Here is a 23,858-nt window from a genome sequence, read left to right on the forward strand (position 1 = left end):
TAAAATATTTAAGCTATCAGAAATTCTATGTGTCCACAGACTTAGTCAAGATGAGGGAGATTTTTTTTCTAATGTGAGAATAAAAAAGTTTGCTTTACAAGCAGATTTGTGCAAAAGCCACAAATAAATAACCATTTCCGGGTATTTTGTTCTCCATCGCGTATTTGTCGTTGAGTGTTGCATTGTGAAAGTCCTGAGCGGAAGCAGTCGTCCTTTCGCTGACGCTGTTAGCGCTTCAGTCTGTCAGTGAACAGAGACCTGTCGGCCGGCTGTGTTTCACACTTCAGCACGGTGTCTCATTCTCCTTCACACTTTCTATTTTTAAAATATTGTCAACTATCTCAAGTGTGCTGAAGACGGACAAAATTGCTAATACGCTGCAAGAGATGAATTAAGTCTTTTTTCTTCTTCTTCTTCACTGTCTCTGGTGAACCTGTATCGCTTTTACTTGATGGGCTGAAATTGAGAGTCCATTCCAAGTTGTCGCCGCGGTGTGAACGTTTAGCTGCTTTTTAAAGATTTTTCCTTCTGGACCCAGTTTGTGTGGAGCAGCTGGGGAAAGTTTGATCTTCAGACTGTAGGTATCATACGGTGTTGTGGTGTACAGGAGGAGACCAGAAACCTCGACTGTCGTCCGTATAAGTACTCAAGGTAAGCCCGCACATTCTGAGAAAACACTAAAGAACAAGCTAGGCTAACGTTTTATGATGCTATAAAACCTGCTATATTTTTTTTTTTTTATGTGTCTGATATTTCCTAGCATCTCCATTTGTTACCTTCTCTTGAAGTTATGCTGTTACTATTAAAGTACGAGTTTTTATGTTCTTAAAGAAATGTTTGTACTAAACTGTATTTGTTATTTATTCTGTAACATAACGTGGTAATGTGATGACCCTGTCTGCCCTATAGATGTGTTTCAATTAGCATGTCATTGCACGCTGTTTTCAAGGTCTGGATTGATCAGGCTATCAATAGTTAATCATTAAAATGTCTGGTTTGCAACCCTTCATTGTAAAATTGCACTAGTCCCGTAATCAACGTGTTGTTTTTATTTTTTTTTCATTTATCTCACATTAATATCTACTATTGCACTGGGAATTTTTCTCCCTGTGTGCCTGTTCGGGTCACGAGTGCATCCATTTATTGTTAAAAGCATGTGCCATGGCCTTTATCCTATTTTTCTCACCCTGATAAGCCTGAGAGGTAGTGTTTGAAGGTTTTTAGCACATCAAAGTCAGGGAATAGAGACTTTACAGTACCTACCCTACTCTCTTTGTATTGTAGCAAGTGGTTTCCTGACTGTGATGAGGTGCCAAATCAAAAGACTTCACTCCTCTAAGTGTGAAAAAAAAACCCTAAAACATCTGGCATTGCCCCAGTTTTAGCACTGGCAGACTAGCCCGGGCAAAACAGAGCAAAGCTCTTGAAACTGAAAGTGCATGAATGACAAACATAAGCGCTTCATTTTTTGAAATGCAAATTTGCAGTGAATGTGTGACTCATTGCAGAAAACCCTTCTCCTTTGTGCTGACTTTATTTTTCATAATGAGAAAAAGACAGCATGCAAAGTTAACCTTGTGACCCACATCTAAGGCCACACTGGGATGATTTAGGCCTAATAATGTGCGAGTATTTGTGCATGCGGCTGTGTGTGTGTGTGTGTGTAGGGGGGGTTATTGATTTATTCATAGCCCCAAAGGAAATATCAGCATTCTTCCACCTGCTCCTCCAATTTCCTCTCTGAAGACATCAAGATACACATATAAACACATGCACAGATGTACACACTGCATCACTATGGCGCTATCACAAAGTATGCAATGCTCTAACACAATTGTAGCCTTGGGAGCATTCCACATCAGCCACATTAGACCAGTCGTCCACTTCAACTTGAAACATGAAACATCGCTGTGCAGAAGACTCATTCCTCTCATTCTTGCTTTGACACAGGTTTCATTTTAGTGTTTGTTGCATATGATGAAGTGAAAAAGCTCAAGTTTTTATGAATACTTTCAATTAGAGGTTATGAGTCTCACTTTCTGGTACTTTCTCAGGATTTGCTCAGAATGACTGTAAACTGTTTTTTTTTTTTCCCACACCAATTCATTAACCGCAAATACTATGTGTTGTAAATCAAAATGACAACAGCAGCCGTACAGTGCCAGTCGCGACTTGTAATGTGGCTCAGGGAAAACAAACATAAAAAAATCTTACCGGGTAAATATGTTGGCAACAGTGACTGACAATGTAGCACAGCACAATCTTATCACTGCACTGCCCCAAGCAACAAGACGTGAGGTCAATGTGTTTCCTCAGATGAAATGTGAGAAAAGGCTTTTTCTTGGCAGGTTTCCTCGGGGTAACTGTATTATGTTTTACTGCACCTAATACCATACCGCTGATTCTTCCAGTACTGTGAAAAGGAAAGTCTAAAAAGCTGGAAAATTAACCCAGTAAATGAAAATAGAGATGTTTTGAGCCTGAAACGAGGCTACTGGAGAGCCACTTGGGTTTTCATTTGAATATCAGAATTAACAGTGCAGTCTTTAACCATTATACCTCCCAACTCATTTTGGCCACACTGAGCAGAGAGTGAGCGCTCTGTGTGTGTGTGTGTGTGTGTGTGTGCTCAGCTTTTAACTATTGGCAAACAGCCTCGGAACCAGCCCATGATCTTTGACCCTTATTCATGCTCGCTGTCACTTCAACTCCAAAGCCCGACAACAAAGAGCAGCTTTTGTTCCTTGGATTACTCTTCCATGTGCATTCTTTGCTGCTTCACTCTGCTGCTTGTAGAGAACGTGGGCTAAAAGTAGACTGAAAACTGTCGCAGGACAAAAATCCATACTACAGCTTCTGTCTGCTGTAAATTGGAGTGCGTAATGATCTGGTCTGCTTTGTTATTAAGGGAACTCAAACATCATTTGTAAGCTGAAGCTGAATCCAAGAGAAAACTGCCTCACTGAAAGTTCTGATACCAGTGGCAACATAGAGGGACGGGCGTTAAAACCATTCACAGAAAATGACAATTAGGTGCTTTAAAATCTTCAAGATGCTTTAATGTACTGAAAACAGGAGTTGAAATTAAAATCGACGTTGTATGTGTGGCTTAAATTCAAATCTGCCTTTTCAAAGAAACCACAATTAAGAAAACTATTATCCTTTGCAATAAAACCATTGGCTATTTAGGTAACTACAGCCTTGAGTCATGCTAGTCCACAGCCACCTCCTTCTGCACCAACAGATCCTCTGGTGAAGGCTGTGACAGTTTTTGTCCCTGTGAGATATTTTTCATCATTTGTCTAAAAACACTTAAGAACCCTGTGGCCCCAACCACCTTCACCTAAGCTGCAACCGCTCGATGACCCATCCCAATAGTTGATGGACTTGATAGCAGGATGTGCACAGAGACCAGTACTGGGACGCCATCCAATGACACCTGGTCCTGGGTGGAACATTTAACCTCAGCACAGTGCAGCAGTTTCACCTTTATCCTTCTTTTTTAATTTATGTGTGTAAATATATTTATTTGTATCTTTCATTGTTCTGTTAACGTTAAAAGTATTATTTGTGTACCTTAGGGCTGGGCGATAAATCAAATGAATTTGATTTATTCGCTTTTTTAAAACCTGACAGTTTGAAAATTTGCCAAATCGTAAAATCGAGACGAGCTTAAATATATAACAATACAGATTCTTCTTCTGCCTTTCTGTCCCCGTCATGGCGGACAGAACAGCAGACGAAGAGTTGGTCGCGAGAAAAGGGCCTCATGTTACATCGATTATATGGAAGTGGTTCGGCTTTGACAAGACTGACACAGAGCAAACTACAGTCATGTGCAAGGTTTGCAAAAGTACTGTGAAAACGAAGAGTAGCAGCACAACTAACCTCTTTCAGCACCTCCGCAGAGGCATCCTAAAGAATGGGAAGAGTGCTGCAGCTACGGGAGTGCGGCATGGCTAGCACTAGCCATAGCAAACAGAAACAACAAAGAAACAACAAAAATCGATTAAAATCGTAATCGTCCAAGATGACTAAAAGAATTGAGATTTTATTTTTTGGCCATATCGCTCAGCCCTAGTGTACCTTGATAAATCAGCTCAAATTTCAGTGCATTCAAATTAACACTTTCTCTTCTGGTCTTGATTAAGAATTGGCCATTATTAATATCGGCAGAAATTAAACATCATCATAAAGTTTTTAACTTGCAGTTATATCTGCCAGCCACACAATACATACAATGCTTGTTTAAATGTTTAAGTCAAAACTAAGTGACATTGCTGCTAGTACAGCTAATGATGAAGATAAAAATGCTTCCCCTTCATAAATCTTTAAGTGACTCAGTCAGCGGCAGTGACTCGCTGCCCGCTGTGTCTCTCACTGTCATCTGCTGTCTGTGTCACACATCATTTCGGCTCTCACACTATAATGCGTGAGGTCAGACAAAACTTGCAAAGATGATTCATATAGGCAGGTGAGTCAGACATGTAGATGATGCAGAAAAGAGACAGGAAAATGCAAAGCAACAAGCTTGGAGATCCCAAGGGTTGGGGGATCTTTCTTGTTCACACTCTTCCCGGTAGCTGCAGGATATGCATGAATTCACACGACCACATAGCAGTGCTCTGTCACCCTTTATGTGTGTAGGAAGACAAGTCCAGGAACGTCATAAGTCTCTGGATGGGTGTTTGTTTTGTTCCGGTAACAGTTATCTGATCTGCAGTTCACATTTGTACGCACACTCGCTTGTGCTGGTTTTTCATCAGTGCCTTTCGCTCAGATGTACTCGAACATAAGAGCTGGGAAGTGAAAGAAAAGGGGAAATTCTTGTGCTGAACTGATGCCTGGCTACTGTGCGGGGTACAATAGAGAGGGTGTGGGAGGAGAGACCGAGTTAGTTTGCATGTTATGCGAATTCAGCAAGTTGAAATATTGTGTAAGAGAGGGAGAAGAGCGTTGTTTGAGCTGAGTAAGAGTAAATTATTATTATTGTGTTATCAAGCCCCATATAAAAGAAATATTCCTGTTTGTTTAATGGACTCCAGCATTCACCTCTGCAGAATAATTATCTATACTATTAGAAGTGTAGCATGACAGACTTTCATGTTGGGGAACATTTTCACTCATGCACACATGTAGACACTTGCACAGAGTTCAGATCGGGGGTCGTTTTTGCCTTTGCTCTAGCACGTCTGGTGAACTGAGTCGTCTACTGTGTGTTCACACTTGTTGCTTGCTATATGTGGGTGGGTAACACTGGTTTATTGTTTCCTTCTAGACAACATCTCCGTTGATATACTGCCTATAGTCAGAGTCGTATTGAGTAGGATTTGGTTAACACTGACATGAGTCACATGTATGTGTGAATTCACACCCACTATTTTGCAGAACTGTTGCAGTTTTGTTGTTTAGTTATGTGTCATCATTTCACCCCCAAACACCCTGGGTTGGTCTAAATTCAGCCACTTTGGACATCATTTTAATGAATTGTAGATTTCACATCAGGGTGCAACATTTTCCATTTTTGTTTGAAGAAAATGGAGGCTGAGACATCTAAGACAAGATTCCACTAATCTTAAAAGCATAACAAGCCATGCAACTTTAAGACTTTACAAAAATTAGACTGACATATTTTTGTTTTATTACCAGCGTTTTTCATTGAATTTTATGTCATTTTAAAGCATAAGGAATTTGTATTCTTTTTAGAAGTGTCAACTTCACATAGAACTGACAGTCTAGGAAAACCAAATTCTACGTGGTTGGCCGCCAGTGGCCTAAAGAACTTTGTGAAAAATTTCTGTGAAAACTAAATTTCTTTCTTTATTATCTTTATATATCTTCATTTACAGTATCTCCATGCACGATTTTGACTTTTAAATGACAATTAAAAGTTGTCTTTAAATTTAGCAAAGAGAACAACAGTAGCCAGTTAATAGAGTACGAAGTGGTTCCACAGTTGCTGAATTTTATATTCCATGTTCAAACAATACCTTCAGTGGTTAATTTGAAATAGTGTTGAGGTTGTTCCGAAGACACTGACTCATGTGAACAGAATGTACAGCTGATGTTACTTATTGTATTGAAATAGACTAGTTGTTATCAACAAACAGTTTCTTAATTTACAGTGTCACAGTCTTCATGAGTTTATGGAATTGTCAGGCAGATGTTACTCAACTGAAATGCAAGAAATTTAACTGTATTTATGACAATATTATATAATTATATCACAAAATATATCCAGAAATTGCAGCTACAGCAAGTTTGCACGGTAGATCGCAACCGCACCTGACTGTGTACTCATTTGGTTTTTGAGGTTTGATGTCTGAACCAATTCGCCAGTCTATTCCAGGGTTACATATAGAGAGAAACAATCGCACTCGCATTCACGCATACTGACAATTTAGAGTTACCAGTTAACCTTTGCATGTTTTTGGAATGTAGGCATAAGGCGGAGTACCCAGAGAAAACCCATGCATGCACAGGGAGAACATGCAAGTTCCATGTAGAACGGACCGAGGATCTTCTGGCTGCTAGAAGTGCTAACCACCAAGCCACTGTGCAGTCCCCTGTGTAAACATACTTTGTAAAAAAAACAAATTATGTAACAAACAAACCATTAAAAAAGAAATAAATAAAACACAAAAATCTAGGTAGCAAATGCGTCAGAAAAAAGTTTTATTTTCAATTTTTAATGCACATAATTTTTCTTTCAAATAATGGTAAATATCTGTAAAGTAATCATATTGTTTGGTGATTTATACTGTAGTTCAAAGGTTTGGGGTCACTTAGAAATGTCTTTATTTTTCAAAGAAAAGCATTTTTTTCAATGAAGATAACAATTAATAAGAAATACAATCTAGACATTGCTAATGTGGTAAATGACTATTCTAGTTGATTTTTAATGGAATATCTCGATAGGGGTACAGAGGTTCATTTCCATCAACCATCACTCCTGTGTTCTAATGCTACATTGTGTTAGCTAATTGCGTTGACAGGCTAACTGATGATTAGAAAACCCCTGTGCAATTATGTTAGCACATGAATAAAAATGTGAGTTTTCATGGAAAACATGAAATTGTCAGAGAGACCTCAAACTTTTGAACGGTAATGTAGGTAAAGTAAAAAAAAAAGAGTGTCATTTTATGGTCAAATTTAAAACGACCATTTCTAAAAAGTACAGATTTTTGATGTGCACATAATTTACAGTTTTGTCCTGTTTTTTTTAAAACTAAACAGGGAAAATCTGTATTATAGTAAATTGTTCAAAAATGTTTTATTCATAACATGTTTTTCCTTTTTCTTTTGCTGTGTACCTTATGTAAACTGTTGTTTGTTTTTATTAACGGCTCTTTCTGAGTATCTAAGATACAATTTTGGATTATTCTATTCATAACAAGTATTTTAGCTTTACATACATTATATTTAAAGTCATTGCTTACATATTGAAAAAAAAACTTTCGTTGAAGTATTACCATTTCAGAATAAATGGGGTTCTTGTACCATTTTATTTAGCACTGAGACAACATTAGTTAAGTCCACATTTAGTGGAGTTTAATACACCACTAACCACTATGCTGCTCTAGCCCTTCCTGTAAAAGAGTGTTTGTATCTATGAGTGTGTTCATATAGCATTACAATGACCTAATCAAAAACCACTAGATGTCACACCTGCCTCCTTCCTCAAATCTGAAATGGCACATTTAGCTTTTGAAAAAGGGAAATGGGAAAACCACAAATTTCTGTCATGCAAAACACTGAGGTTGGAGTTTTGAGATATCCTTGCGTAGTTTAACTGATGTAAAAAGTATTCTGTGATATTTATTACATTGCCTTTTGTACTGTGTCACAATATAATATAGTATATCAGTACATAATATAACTTAATTAAGACTCAGTTTGTTTAGCATACATATATTTCTGGTCTCAGTTTGTTTATCTTTAATGCACTTCTGGTGTACTAGTTGAGTCACATGCACACTTTAATTAACCAAAGTGAAAAAGGAAGTTTAACATGTGAAACCCAACAATGCAATTATAATAAGTTTAACTTGTAAAGCACTCAGAGAGCAAAGTAAGGCTGTTCAGTCCCCCATATGGCATTCAGACATGCAGCATATTTCTGTAGAAATGCTGCATTTGTTTTTTAGTTATTGATGATCAGAAATCACGGCAGCATAGAATGTGGCCATTTAATATAGATGTACCCACAAACAAAATGACCTTGCGCTGAACACAGGTGGGTGTTTTGCATGTGGACATTATGTATGGATGCTGAATCACGTGACCTAAATATGGAGTGGGCAGCGGGAATTGATGGGACTCGGAAACACCGCACAATTCAATCAATTGTTCCTTGTATCGTTTCCGACGGATGAGTCCGCAGCGGTGGATTTGTAGTAGGATGGCAATCATGTGATCGTCAACAGGCAGCTGCCATAGTGTTCACTTGTAGTAATGGTTACAGGGATGCTGTGCTGCTGAATCCAGACTGTAAGCCGCATCACTGCCAAAATCTAATCACTTGGTCCTTGTGTCGTTTCTGACCTCCCCTTAAAATTTCATCCAAATCTGTTAATCCATTTTTGAGTAAGGTTGCTAGCAGAAAAACCAACACCGATCTTCACATAACTCCTCTGCGTTCCTTGGTGGAGTCATTATATGTTTCATATTTTATAACACCAGCAAGCACAGGGTTGTGTCAGGATTAGACCTCAAGGATTAGACCTTTTATCATTCCCCGAGAACTGTGTGTGCGTTTCCTACGGTTGTAATATGGAATATAGTAGAATGTAATAAAAGTCTAATTATACTGGACCACTAATCAAATGGTTAGGTTTTGTTTCCAAGTGCCAAAGTGTCCATAAAACATATAGACAAATAAATCTTCTGTGCAGACAGATGATAAACAGGAAAATTTAGTCATGTATTTGGGATAATCGATTTAGTAAACAACAAACAGACTGACTAGAGGCTGTTATCTGATTGGTGTGAGATAACACCGAGCTTATTGGGAATTACTAATTTGAATGAGCCCAACAAAGCGGATTATTCCTAAAATAAGGTTAAGGCATATTAGATTCAAGTCAAACAACATGGTAGTGATGGTTTTCAGTTTTTTCTTCTTAAGAAACTCTGGGGTGATTTGGAAGTGTGCTGTGAATCATTACCGTCATCATCTGCCAAGTTTCTGAAGAATTTTGGTATTATCCACAGGCTTTCATTCAGTAATTTTTACAGTTCATCTATCTATCGTCTTTTGCAGTGTTTGCAAATCACAATGGTAGTCAGATAGACAGACAGACAGACAGACAGATGACATCATCAAAATCGATTTTTTTTTTCCAGTCGCTTTTTCACATCATCTTAAAATTTGATATGCGGCACTTGTAACATATATTTTGGGAATGCTGCTTGTATGTCCACTTATTAATTCCATTGAGATGTGATGCTTTGGTGTCTGTCATACACATTTTGTGCCAATATCATGCACTTGCTTAATGAACGTCTGAGCTACATGTTTCGATTAGACAAATGTAACCGGTGCCAAATTGTGAGTCCGACGAGTGACTGCCAAGACTGGTTGCCTACATCTGATTGGGCTGTAGTCCTGACAGCTAGCCTTAGTTGGACCAGCCAAGACAAGATGTTTTCGACTAATTTTCAATATTTATGCACCTTCACTTACTTAACTCAGTGACACTCCTGTTTGTAATGCAACCAAATAATAACAAATTGAACTCAAGTAATTTTAACACATTGATTTGTAAAAAAAAAAAAGATCTAAATACAGTTAGCTGTGTTCTGTAAGGTGTTAGACTTTAAATGAATATCGAGCCTGAACATGAATTCCATAATGAATCTCTTGCAGCACGGGGTTGCTATTAGCAGAGCAATTAGCTAACACTTATGCTATCTCACTTAAAGGTTATTGAGGATTGCTGATGATTACCGTGTGTGTGTGCGCAAACATGCCTGTGTGTTTTTGTTTATCAGTCTATCTCTGTGTGTTGCTAAGTGGTAGTCAACGGCTGAAGTCCTTCTCGTATATCAGGTGTGCACTTCAGCGTACGTAGTTATAAATAACCAACTGACACCCCACAGGTCCATGCTGTTACATATTTTTTCTTCTCTCTGCTGCGTTTTGTCTATCTTTTCCTTTCTATATTGTCTGTGGTTCAGCTGGTTCCTGTCTGTCTTGTGATATTGAGAAGAACTGCAACTGTTGTGCGTTTCCTCTCTAAAGTAATCGTCTGCATCTCTTTCCACAAGTTCCCACAGTCATGCATACTGTACAGTAACCCCCCATAGTCACAGATGTCGTGTATGTTATCTTTCAGATTACAAGGTGTGAACACTGCTAAATGTGCCAGTGTTTTGACAAAGCTGGCAAAGGGTTACCAAGTTAGCAACAAGTAAACCTCAAAAGTCAGTGTGATGAAAACTGTCTGGGATGAGTTGACTTCTTTGGTTGAAATTGTGTGTATGTGTGGGTAATTGGCACATCTGTCTGGTGACACTCATGTGATTCTCAAAAAGTCTAATATGATGCAAAGTGGTGTTTTTTTAGGGGAACCCTCAATTGTACTCTTTTCAACTCTAAATCCTGCCGTTTTGGCATAATATAGGTATTTAAACCATTCCCTTCAGCTATGCTGTCTGTCCCCCTGAAGCAACAGTAAGCAGCTTGGTATATGATGGTGACAGAGTGAACTGCTGCTGCATGTGTGTGCATGCCAGTTAAAGGGGAAGACTGTTTCCATTGATAAGAGCATTGAAAACCCCCTGTGTGTATTTTGAGCTTGAAGTCATTTGTATTCATTGATATGAGAGTACAGATAACAAACCAGGCGTCCGGATAAGAATGGTATCATTAAAAAAATGTCTTACTATGTCAAACCTGAGCTGCTTTTAGGGACTTTTTTTAAGGATGTCTGACTACACATAGAAAGAATGTAAAAAATTATGCTTGTGTTTCTTTGAAATGTTCCTTTTTTTGGTTAGAAACTGACTGTGAATGCACACTGCTTTTTTCATTTATCAGCAGCTGGGTGGGGTTTCTTATGTTGCTGTGGCAGTTCACTCTGCTTATGCATGAATGAATTATAAATTTGTTCCTCTTTTGCACTGGCATTTCAGTTTTTGTTTCTCTGTCACAGTTGTTACCAATGGCGCACCAACCAACAGATAGCCTGAAGGTTATGTTCTTCTTGATCAGCCTCCTCTTCACTGGTAAGAAAACCACATGGAAAACACACTTTTATGTTCATTTGTTCATTTACAACTGTGTACACCTCCTGTGCTTGTGTCTAGATGTGATACATCATACTGTATTTTGCCAAGGGTAGAGATATTCTAAAAGACACGTTCACATAAAAGAGCTGATAGAAACTTCAAACACTGCACATCTCCATGAGATACATAATGAGATTTGTAGGTTTGCTGAATACATCTGTAGGTCACTTCTGATTGTGGCCAATGGGCAAATAAAGTGCGAATAAACAAAGAAAGTGTTTTGCAGACACGTGAGGCAGAATCCATTTGTCTCCCCTGCACTTTCAATTGTAGAAAGTACTGTTTAAGGGTCAGTATTTTGGAATAATTTAGGATATATGGGCTCTAGTAAGGGTCACTACAATGTTAAGCATGAGTCATATCTGTTGTTATAAATTGCACTCTGTAAACCTGTGCAACCTGTGTTCTGCACCTTGTTCAGCTACTAAATATTTAATTTGAAATGAAACGTCATCTTCTCTTAGTAGTCTGCTATATTCATATCCATTTAAACTCTGTAGATAAGAGTTTGTTTTCTTTTATAAAATTTCTCAGTAGGATTCAAGGTTGGGACATTTAACCGATTTCAAACTGAAACTGCATTTTAAAAATGTGGTTAGCAAATTGCAAAGACTGCAGTTTAACATATGCGAGGTGTGGCTTTTAAATAATGTGACAATTGCTGTAATTCGTTGTGATTAAATTCAACCAAATTGAAACTTTTCAGAGTTGTTTATGCCACCCATTGATCATTTTGTTATGAGTGGTTCAGGCTTGCACACTATGGACTGACTGACATTAGCCCAGTCTCATTATTTGACAGCCTCACGTACATTTTGTAGCAAATCTGATCCAGGGTCTAAACTGTTGCGATGATAATTTTACAAATTCATGCTCTTCTCCTTGTGACAGTGACGCTTTTGATGGTGTCTTGTGACAATGTTCCGATATACGTTTCAAATGGATGACGCAGTGAATACTGAAATAAAGCTTGTGACAGTTTTAATATTATATACCAGCAGTCATATTTCAAATTATATTTCAAATCAAATCACAATATCTGTCAGAAAAATCACAATTCAATAGTTTCCTTAAATTGTTCAGCCCTCCAAGATTCCCAGACTGTCAGTGGATCTTGATGGGAACTTTCTAGATGGGGTGAAAATAGCCAGTGTAACTGGCCATGATTGACATGCTCACGTTTGATATTTACGATTGATGGGCCTACCAAATACTGTAATGCACTACAAGTGTGTCAGATGAGATTAATCATCAAATTACCAAACTGCTGTAATGCATCCCTGATGAATTGGAGACATGGTGCATTTAACTGCAAATCGCAAAACCTCTAAATTCATCCAAATAAAGCGCAATTTACAAAAGCTGTGACTCTGACACAAGTTTTTTTTTTCAGCTCCCACAGGTTTAAAATAGGCTTGTTTTGACAAAATCTTTCATTACTATTATTAGAACTATCAGATTATTGTCAGTCACTGCATGTTTTTTTGTAGTGTGAGCTCATTTGTATCTGTGGGTTTGCACATTAACAATCACAATTCCTATTTAGACTGACTGTGTGCTGTATTTTAGTAGGTTCAAGTGAAAATGACCTCTTCTTGGACTTCTGTGGCACCTGGCGTCATGGCAAAGGCCCTCTGAGCCTGAACATAAACCTCTCTACAGGCTGTGATAAGCTCTCGATTTCAGCCAATGAAAGGACTCTATCCATCAATGGGAAGATCACAGCCCAGTGTAGGAGGAATGATGTAATCTCCCTCAAGAAATTTGGACTTGATTCAGAGGAAGACAGTTCTTTCTGTCTGTTTTGGGAGCCATTACTGGACCAGCTGAAGCTGCAGGTAAATGTTTCCACACAAGAGGTCCTCACCACTTACATCCAAAAGCTAATATAACCTAGACTTTCCATTTGTCATGAATCAGCCATTATCTCGCACAGTAACATAAAAGTGAAGAAGAGCGCAGGCGTACAGTATTTAACTTCCTTTTCAAAGCTACTGAATGTGACAGGGACACGTCAGTCTAAGAGGTAGAAGGGTTGAAAACAAAACTAGCAACTTATTTTTTTCTTGGCAACTTGAGTGTCAGTTCTGAAAGTGAAACAGCAATGTGTTATGCTAAAATACATTAACAATAAATGTGTAACAGTCATAATACTACCACATGAAAAATCTAAAACAAACTAAAAATGTGTACAGTATATATCGAATTTGCTACTCTAGCTTAAGATCGTGATGAGGATTGTTTTTGTAATTTTGTTGTACAGGTTGGAGGACACAGTCTTATTCTTTGCTGGCCTGCTAGCGTGCTGGACACTTGCTGCACTGATCTAAGTCATGGCGCCAACACAGCTGAAGCCAAATACGGCATCAAGAATGGAACGGTCAGAAATGACGTTGTCAACGATAAAGTACACAAGGCCTATAATTTTGGAGGGAGTTTGACCAAATGCAGTAAGAAAGAAAATGGAATATGTTTAACAAGATCCATGTTTTACTGATTGCACAAAAATACATTTTCAGTTTATATTCTGCTCCACACAATTTTTTCCATATTGTAAACATTTCCCATTGATCAACCTAGTGTATGAAAGTATGTGTCACAAAATGGACTTAAGATTTCATTCAGATTTCTATTGCACTGTTATATATTGTTGCATGTCAAATTCAAAGCTGCGCTCTTTCTCTTTTTCTTTTCAGAAAAATTATGTGATCAAGCAGTGCAGGAGTCCAGCTATTCTAACACGTAATTTCCTCTCTTTTTCAAAATTTCTCTTTCATCTTTTCTGAATTGCACCATCAAACCTTCATAGAAACATCGTGACAGCGTGTTTTCGACAACATCCTTCCTTGTACGCCTTTGTCTTGATTGCTAATGCTCCGTTTTGAAAGTTATGTAATCAAGTACACATACTTTGACGATAAACAGGAAACTAAACTTAGGGTTAGGGTGGGAGCTATAAAAATAACTTTGCTCCTTTTAATTAGACATCTGAAACCAGTGGTTTTAACTTAAAATCAAGGTGGGGTGTATAAATGTCTGTGTTTAGGCATGGAGAAGCTGTAAAGAGGACCCAGAGCATTGAGCATCCCTGCGCTTACAGATCTGAGGTGGAAATGAAGGAAGGTTTCAGAGGCTCCGACATCAAATCACCTGTAAGACACACACAAGAGTTAAGACACACATTTTCACATTTAGAAAGATGCCCCAACTTCATTGAATTTGAATGACATTACAACCAAATACCATGAACAGACCAAAACTAAGTTTATCAGGTCATTTTATAATTTTGTACTTTGCCATCATCAATGTTTTACTCAGCTCCAAGTTCCTACTAGTCTTGATCTGATTGATGATGGCAGCAGTAGTGTGACATTGGTATGAATTTGTACTTTACTGAGTATTTACAGCAATACTACTGTATGCAGGGGATCTGTTGAAAATATAACACACTGTCTGTGCCTCAGTGTTACCAATCAGTATGTCACCAAGTTCAACAGTGTAGCACAGTATAAACAGCACCTAAGCTCTGTGGTGCAAAATATCAAACTGTTTATACACAGACAGCTGTTGTTAGCTGGATCAATTAATTGTTGGTTTTAGTCTTGTCATGCGATTTGTTTGCAACAAGTAAAGTTTAGAACAACGACAGTGCCACTCTTTCATTCAGTGTTGTCTGCACAAGCCACATTAGTGTGGTCACAATAGCAGTGTATTGAGACCACACTGGTTTAGTCTTAGTGGCATTTACGTGCATAATAAAAATCAGCCGCATTTCCTGCTTACACATCTGCAGAATAATCATGTCACTGGTATACACGGTCACCCTGTGTAAAAATCCCTAAAATCTATAGAAAATCCGTAGAATCTATAGAAAACTTTGTAATCTATGGACATTTATTGTGTATTTTTGAACATCACTTCTATTGGAAGCGAGATTAAAGACTTTATTAGAATGCATTTCTTAGTGGTGACCTCAGAATTTCACTTTAGTAAGGAGGTCACTCAACTTCTGAGACTGCATGCATTCACATTTAGCAGCAGGTTTTTAAACAACCTACAGAGTATTCATTAAAGTTGGGGGCAGTGGTGATTTAGTTCAGAAAAAATAGGTGAAAGGTTAGCCACATGAAAGTGAATGATAGCAGCATTTTACTGTCAAGTAGAGGATGGATATGGAAGCTGACATTTTGCCTTCATGCTACTTTAAAATAGAGCCATCAGTGTGAGTACCTAGCAATCTACAAGGTGCTCGTCTCATTATCACTGAGGGGGTGGTGATGCACATTCAGAGGCAGAGCTGCAGGGTGGTATAGGTTGTATGATTAGTGTCATTCAGAGTTTGAATGCGTGTTTTGATGTGAAGACATCTTTAGTCGTAAAATTACCAGAATAATTAAGAGGTCATTAAACGTTCAGGGGTTCTCATGTGATGTATTGAATTCAAAGTGAATGTAACCAAACTATTGTACACCATCTCTAATTGTGCAGACTCATGACTTTTTCCATGTACATATTCTGTTCCCAGACCACTACAGGTGAAACTTCAGAGCCTACTACCACCATCCATCTGCCCCCCGCTTTACACCAAGCTGCAAAAAATAGTAATGCAGCCTGCACTTTCTTCCACAACAATTCCTTTTTCCAGGTAAGACTTAGTAGAGATGTCAGATGGCTTCATGCACCGATCTTCCTGCCATAGTTTTTTGTCCAAGCCTTGAGTAGAAACAGTGCAGTGTTTTTACTGACAGGAATACTTACAATCTAAGATACTTTGATCCTCTATGTGTAAAGATGTAGGCTGTATTGTATGAGAGGAAAGTAAAGATATGTGTCTTTTCCAGGAGGGTCCCAAAGAAGTACAAGTTCTCAATGATGTGGTGGAAATCACGGTGGCAGATGAGATCATCACTGATCTGTCTGAGCCAATAAGGATTGGCTTTCACCACAATGCTATACCTGTAAGTTTGTGTGCTTGTGCAGCCAATGATCTGCATGATCAGCATCCAGTTTGGAATTTGTCAAAAGCCATACATTCGAACTTTCTTGGTAAACTTAAGCATGCAACATGCTTTTTGAATCTGATTAATAACAGAAAAGTCTTTGACTCAAAGTTCAATTCATATTTAGTGTCACATTCATGGAATTAAGTTATTTTGGTTGACTAATGGTAAAATGTTTGGTGGTCTACATATTTTCTGAATAATGTAGTCAAATGTTGCACAACCCTGAAACCCTTTTTGCAACATGCATAACACTAGCTCTCAAATGTGTGTTCACTGTGGAAGCTGTTGAATCAAAACAAGATGTCTTTCAGTTCTGTGACGCCTGCTTGTCTACCTCAGCCATACAGAGAACACACAAAAACCACTTGGAGGTTTCTTTTTAGCTCACCTCTTGCAAAAACAGATTGTGCTCTTTATATGCTGAGGATCGTGCATTGCTGCATCTCTTCGGTGCTCATAGCAGCACAGAAAGCCACTTGTTCTGTATTTTTGCTACACTGTTTCTTATACTGTCATTGGGAATGTGGTGACACACAGTAAACCATATTTTGCATGTAGGACATAAGTAATAAACGTCACTAATAAATAAAAGCACTTAAAACTTTTTTTATGAGAGTAAAATATGTGTAGCACCTTAATGAGAAATGATTGGAGTTTGTCTCTCTGCTGCATTTCAGAAAATGCATTCAAGGAAATGTGTTTCATGGGACACAAGGAAAGGTTGGACCTATTTACAAACATTTGCATTCAACATTTATCTATATTTTCCTATTTATTGACCATAACTCCTGGAAACGGAATGGCATATATTTCCATCTCTATTTTCTTGTGCAGATCCTTTGCAGGTGAATTGGCTGGTGGATGGATGTGTGACACAACAAAGAGGGCCAAAACACACCGATTGTCTGTGCAATCATCTGACTTACTTCACTGTGCTGGTGGTGAGAAATGCAGCAGTGCTATTACTTACATAGGAAACAACAGATAGAGATTATGGGCAGTCTCATATTGTCGTGTATGAAGTCCCTGTTGTTGTGCTCATTGCGCTTTGTTCTCTGGCAGCAACTGGAGCCTCGACCGGTGCGCCACCTTCTGGCACTCACTGCTATTACATCTCTGGGCTGCGCTGTATCTGTGATCAGCTGCATTGCTCTGATAATTTATCTCTGCAGGAAAAGGTAATAGTACTTTTAGAGGGTTTACGTAGTCCTCTGAAAACAAGGGCTCTAATTTTGTTTTTTTGCAGTTTTCTACTTATTATGTTCTTATTTCCAGGGGGCGATCTAAGGAGCAGTCTATACCTATACACCTGGGCCTAGCTGTGTCCCTGGCCTTCCTCAATCTGCTGTTTTTCTCTACGGGTGTCCTTGCCAACTTGGGAGGGGAGAGTATGTGTGTCTGGGTGGGTGCGCTCCTCCACTATGCCCTGCTCAGCTCCTTCTCTTGGATGGGCATAGAAGTGTTCAACACCTTCTGGTTGGTGTACATGGTTTTCAGCCCCTCTCCAAAGCTGTACACATGGAACATAGTCGGATTCAGTGAGTGTGTCAAGTTATATTTCTGAACAGATACCTAATGGCACATCAAGATGGTATACATGTATGATCCTTAAATTTTGTTTTCTTTCAGTTCTCCCTGCTGTTCCTGTTATCATCCTGGCTGCAGTAGGTGGTATTTATGGGCTGAGAGAGGTGGTGCCAAGTGATGACATCTCCAATCCTTATCGAATGTAAGCTTTCCTCTACCTCATCTTTGACACCGCAGCACGGGGATTTGCGGGGTGTTTTGAAAAACACCAGCGTAATTTGAACATTATTCTGACACTTTATTTCTCCTTTTGAAAATTAATTATTTTGCCTGCTGTGCTGATTTGTCTTTCCTAGGTGCTGGATGAACGTGACTAACAAGGCTTGGCTGGCTCACGTTTGTACCAATATCACGGTCCTGGCCCTCCTGGTGTCGGCAGGTTTTGTGATGCTCTTCCTGGTGTACAGACAGATCCGCACCAGAGATGAGTGGAGACAGAACCGTGTGGCTTTCCTCAGCATCTGGGGCCTCAGCTGCCTCTTCGGAACAACTTGGGGTCTTACCTTCCTGGATTTTGGGCCCCTCTCTGACTTCATTCTCTTCCTCTCCTGCATCCTCAACTCCTTCCAAGGTGTGTTTGCTGTGTACGGTCAATTCAGACTGCATTCAGGGTTTAAAACAAACACAACTATCAACTTGTGTGAACTATTTCAACTTTGTCACGTTTATAAGAGAGCATGTCAAAATGAAATTTCAACAGGATAGGAGCCTGCATTTTTGTGCATTATTTGATGGTTTTATAATTTGACTACATCCACAAAAAAACAGTCTGCCTAGATGTGCGTCTTTGTGCTTTTTTAAGTATTTGCATGATTTACACTTTTAGGTGCATTTTGTACCAATCAGGTACTTGGAATGTGGGTTCCAGTGTAAGCATGAAGCAGGGATTTAGTTGCTGAGTTGTAGAAAATACTCTGGAGCTAAACAGCAGTAGCTAAAAGCAAGGTTTTCTTAACTGCACAAGAGCTGCTCACAAAGACAACAAGGACAGTGACGCCTGTAATTCATTGACCATATAGAATTGACCGCTGGTAGTCAAGACGCGTGTTTTTATTTTCTTTCACCTACTGCATGAATGTTATCTGAAAGAAACTAAATAAGTCAAGGCTCATGTTTTATTTTCTTTCAGAAAACATTCATGTGGTAGGTGGGTGGCTGTTATGGAAAGAACATGTCGTGACAAATATGAATTATTTGCCTGTATCATCATTTCCAAAACTCTGTCTTTATAGCTGAGAATGCAACTCCAGAGTTTACAAAACCAAACAGGGACAGCAGTGTTTCCAAAAGTCTCAGTTTGAGGCATCCTATAATGCTGGAATAGTGTGAACTGTAGAGGTCAACTTAGCCGAGCTTATGCGTTTTAAAATGTAAATGTACAAGTGTGGGTTTAGCCTTTAAAGGGCATAGTAGTCACCTGAACAAATAACCTGATCCACTGGGAAAATTACGTGAAATAAACAGGCTTCATGCACACTTGGACAGAATTGTTGGTACCCTTCTGTTAAAAAAAGGAGACCCCCAAAAAATACACTGAAATAACCAGAAAGTGAAAAAAGTAATCAGAAATAAAAAAATACTGAAAACTAACAATTGAAAACCAGACATAGCTTTTTAACTGGGGTTCAACCAAATTATTTAAAAAACAAACTAATGAAACTGGCCTGGACAAAAATGGTGGTGCCCTTCGAAAAAGTTGAAAATATTTTGACCATAGGAACATGTTAAACTAAAGTGTGGCCTGCAATTAGCTTCACAGGTATCTTTAAACTTGTAATCAGACCATCTGTCACCCTTCAAACATGGGACTTCTAGAAGAGTTTGCTCACAGAGAATGGGCCAAAATACCTGGTATAGAAGTCTCAATAAGAGTTACAGAAATCACTTGATTGAAGTGATTGATTGCCTTAAAAGGTTGGGCAACAAAATATTAAGTGTACCATCATTGTTGTGTGTCTGTTGAACCACTATTCAAAAGCAATGTCTGATTTTCATTAGTTAATTTTCAGTATTTTTTTAATTTATTATTACTTTTGTCAGTTTCAAGTTATTTCAGTGACCATTTTGGATTTTTCTTTTTTTAATGGAAGGGTACTTACAATTTTGTCCTGTATATTTGTAGTTCCATTGCATGATTACCACCTCCACTGAGGGTCTAACTATTTATAATCAGCTTTTGGACAAGGCTATTTACGTTGTAGACTCAGAGACTGGTGACCATGTAGCCAGTGGTCTATTGTATCAGTGTGGGAAGGAGACAATGGCCACAGTTAATCAAGGCCTTCTGTTTCTGGTGCCTGTCAGAAACAGAGCTGCTTCCGCTCACATGCAGCCTGCTTGTTTTGGATTCAAATCCAAACCCTCAACTTATTAACCCCTATTTTTGTTGTGCATTAGTAGCTCAGAAAGAGATTTTGGGATGCCAACATGCAATATTTTAATGGTACAGTTGCTTCAGCCCTCAACTTTATTGCCCCTAGGCCTACCTAAAATGCTGAATCTTAACATACGTATGTGACAAGAAAAGCACTCAGAGAGTGCAGTACTCCACCAAAGCTGTTCATTACTCAATTTGTGTATTCAGAAATCATGGCAACATAGAATCTAGCCATTTAATATAGATCTATCCACAAATTAAATAAATAGATAAATAGTTATCTTGTGGTGAGCACAAGTGTGTGTTGTGCATGTGTACATTATGTACGGACACTGAATTGTGGGAACAAAATATGGAGTGGGTGGTGTGAATTGATGCAGGCAGCTGACCTTCCCTGGAAATTCCATCCAAATCCGTTGTTCCATTTTTGAGTAATGTTGCTAACAGATTCAAGGAAGGACAAAGATTATTTCGATTTCACTTCTTTTCAACAGCATATTTGTTTCAAAAATCATTTAAAAAGAGTGGCAATATCTGATGGCTATGCAAATGTTGAATTTATCTTTTGAATTGAGAAAATACTTTCAGGTTTTTAGTATAAATGAATGAATCGTGGTTCTGCTCTGTCCCCAGGCTTCCTCCTGATGTTGCGGTTCTGCATGCTGGACTGGATACAGAAACAGGGTGCTCGCCCTGGTCTTGGCAGCACCAGCACCACTGGATCTACCAGGCAACACATGCTCCAGGAGAAGAGTTAAGTGGGCTAAATAAAGGTGTGGGACAGAATACAGCAGCAAACTCAAGGCTGCAACAGTCAGTTTTTTTCAAATTAAAGATACAGTCTGCATGCCAACATAATAGACAAAATGCAGAAGAACGCTCCATCACTGACCGAGTCGCTGTAGATCCGCTGTTTGTCCAGGTGACGTTCTGTGGTCGGTGGTGATAACTGCTAGGACGTGTGAGTTACAGCTCCAAAAATGAGCTGGCTCTCCATATATCGTACACACCTTATTGTTCTGGTGTCCTTTGGTAGGAAACATTCCATCTGTTTTGGTAAGCGCAAGAACACAATGAGTTTGGACCCACTCTGTGTTCTGTGCAGCTTTAAGTGGTGATAAGACAAAAATTAAAACTTTGTATCAATCACTCAGTATAAATTATTCTTGAGTGTCTGTTGTGTTAATTTACAACCTTAAAGCTACAGTAATCACATGTATAAGACATCTGGGTTTAACTTAGCTGATAATATACTGTAAATTTTGCAGGACAAATTTTAATCAACCTGCAGTGGTAAATCCCATCCACTTAACAGTCTAATCAGGTTAATAGAAAGATACTTGATCAAATGATTCTTCTTTTTTTGTTTCAAATGATTCTTCTTGTCCAGGCCAGTGGTGAAGAAATGTCACACTCAGGACTGCACAGTAAAGGCCTGGAGCTTTTGTTTGCAGAATACCTAGACTGGTTCTAGTTATAGAAGGGAAAGAATTTATTTGAGATTTAAAATTGTACGTTGTAGACAAGGAAATACAGGGAAGTTAGATGATTGCAGGTTACTATGCTGTTTTTTTATATTGTATTGTTTATAAAGAAAAATGATATTTTATTATTGAAGCGCTCCTTAAACCTTAGATAAGCTTTTTATTTTTGATTTTATGCTGTCTATTTTCCTTTTGAAGTAGCACTTTAGATTTTTGCTGTTAAAATGGTAGAATGTCAGTGAGTTGACTGTTGTATTGTTGTTTTCTGAATAGCAGAAGACATTTCAATGGACAGTATGTACCTTTTGTAAAAGAACTGCTGAATGTTTTATCATAAATGTTTCCAGTCACTCCATATTTTTTCCAGGATATAATTTTAATTTTTTACTAAATATGTTTGTTTCATCTGCTTCAGACCTACAAATGAGCTTTTAGATACTGTGATGTTTGCACTTTCTTTCTTTCTTTTTTTTGTTGAAAAGTAAATTTTGTCATTCAAATTATTGTGTATATTTGAGTTTGTGTGGATGTACATTGAATATTATTAAAAATCCTTTGGTTGAAACAGAAACAATGGCTGTGTATTTGTCTGAAGATGTATGTGCAGCATCGCACTGTAAGCACATTCATGGGTCTCTTGTTTCCTGCTCAGTCGTCCCTCCCTCTTGTCTGTGGCTCTGTACTTCCTCCCCAGAGGTTTTATAATTGTTTGCCGTCACAATTCTTGCACAAGATGTACCTGCTTTTCCCTTAAAATCATGATAGGCAGTGTGTCAGAGAAGATTCCTAAATCTCTTCTATGAATTTTATCAACACTGGTAGCCAAAGTAGGCGTCAGGCCAAGTGTGATGAACATGTCCTTCAACTAGAACCAGAGGTGTACTGCTAAACATCGGTGGGATGCAGTGTCTCTACAAAGATATTAATTCATTACACTGTCTCATGCTCCATTATTTAATTGCAACTCGGTTGTGCTAATGGTTGCTGTGGTGTTTTGATGTCTACAGGTGTCTCTGGGTTTCCATTACAGTTTTTAGCAAAATAAAAGTGATATTTCTAAAATTTCGACAAAGTATATTTGCGCTTTGAATGTGTTTCCATTGAATGTTGTTCTGGGCAGAAGCATCGCAACTCTCGTAAAATATCATCCCGCGAGATTTCACTGCAGGAAGATGGACGACCAAAACCTGTTTCTATCTCCTTATAACACTCTGCATTCCTCTGCTGTTTGCTGTCTAGTATGGAGTGATGTTTTTCTCAAGAATAATGGCAAGAAAAGTCTCGGTCTCCTCTTCTGTCCACACGTACCGCGCCATGTTTACTCCGAGAGAACTGGTCATGTGACCAGGTACGTCACATCCAGTGATGTATAATTGCGGAAAAAGTGTTTCCATTGCGCTTTTGCGATATTTTTCAATATCGAAACATCTGAAAAACCACCTCATGAGAGCGTAAAAACTTTTTAGCGATATTTTAGTCCTTTTCCGAAATTCAGGTGTTTCCATTACCGGTTTTTTATTGCGCTACTCACATTTTGCGCATATCTAAGGGTATTGGAAACGCAGCTCGTGCCATCTTCAACATGTCAGTTGTGTGTGATTTGAGGTCCATCTCTAAATGGCAACTAAACTGAAAATAGATCAACAAAATTGAACTGACATTTCATATTCTCTAGGTAACTGTGATAATAGAGTATGGCTATATAAATATGAGCTTTTTGATACCAGTGCATAATGAAACTAATAGTGAGACAACTGCCCAAGGCCCCAGATCCGACAGGAACCAAAAGTCCAGGTTTACATTATGTAATTTGGGTGAAGTAAATTGAATAATTGTTCATTTATTTTGAAGAGGCATCCTGTGCCATAATCTAGTTTTGAAATTGTGATTTCAGTTCATATTTGTTATTCATTTGCTTTAGTTTTGTTGTTATTATAGATTATTCTGTATGAAAGTAATTAACAGTGGGAGACATTAACTTTCTTTTTCTTAAAATAAAGAATGTTATGTTTTTATTGTTTAAATGTGTGATGATTGGCATTGGTTTGTCTGTCTGTCCATCTGTTTGTCTGTTAGCAACATTATTCAAAAATGGACTGACAGATTTGAATGAAA

At 38.4% G+C, this 23,858-nt stretch overlaps 1 protein-coding gene across 2 annotated transcripts; it reads left to right on the forward strand.

Annotated features, from left to right (window-relative positions):
• The first annotated feature begins 216 nt into the window (after positions 1–216).
• On the forward strand, positions 217–22,317 carry LOC110962151 (adhesion G-protein coupled receptor G5-like). 2 transcript variants are annotated; one of them, XM_022210056.2, is made up of 15 exons: positions 217–651; positions 11,157–11,229; positions 12,862–13,130; positions 13,556–13,742; positions 13,989–14,034; positions 14,339–14,444; positions 15,818–15,937; positions 16,134–16,250; positions 16,973–17,015; positions 17,130–17,236; positions 17,358–17,473; positions 17,571–17,833; positions 17,925–18,024; positions 18,179–18,453; positions 20,893–22,317. In XM_022210056.2, the coding sequence occupies exons 2-15, from the start codon at positions 11,166–11,168 to the stop codon at positions 21,015–21,017; spliced, it is 1,938 nt and encodes a 645-aa protein (XP_022065748.1). In that variant the 5' UTR covers positions 217–651; positions 11,157–11,165; the 3' UTR covers positions 21,018–22,317. The 2 variants fall into 2 exon arrangements, with proteins under 2 accessions (XP_022065748.1, XP_022065749.1); XM_022210057.2 differs by having other exon boundaries at positions 12,865–13,130.
• The last annotated feature ends 1,541 nt before the right edge of the window (positions 22,318–23,858 follow it).

This window comes from Acanthochromis polyacanthus, chromosome 2 (genome assembly GCF_021347895.1).
Source record: "Acanthochromis polyacanthus isolate Apoly-LR-REF ecotype Palm Island chromosome 2, KAUST_Apoly_ChrSc, whole genome shotgun sequence".
Classification (NCBI taxonomy): Eukaryota; Metazoa; Chordata; class Actinopteri; family Pomacentridae; genus Acanthochromis; species Acanthochromis polyacanthus.

Coding starts and splice junctions, on each gene's coding strand:
- LOC110962151 (XM_022210056.2), top strand. CDS start 11,166: ATGGCGCACCAACCAACAGATAGCCTGAAGGTTATGTTCTTCTTGATC. Junction 14,035..14,338: donor GAGTCCAGCTATTCTAACAC/GTAATTTCCTCT, acceptor GTCTGTGTTTAG/GCATGGAGAAGCTGTAAAGA. Junction 18,025..18,178: donor ATCTCCAATCCTTATCGAAT/GTAAGCTTTCCT, acceptor TGTCTTTCCTAG/GTGCTGGATGAACGTGACTA.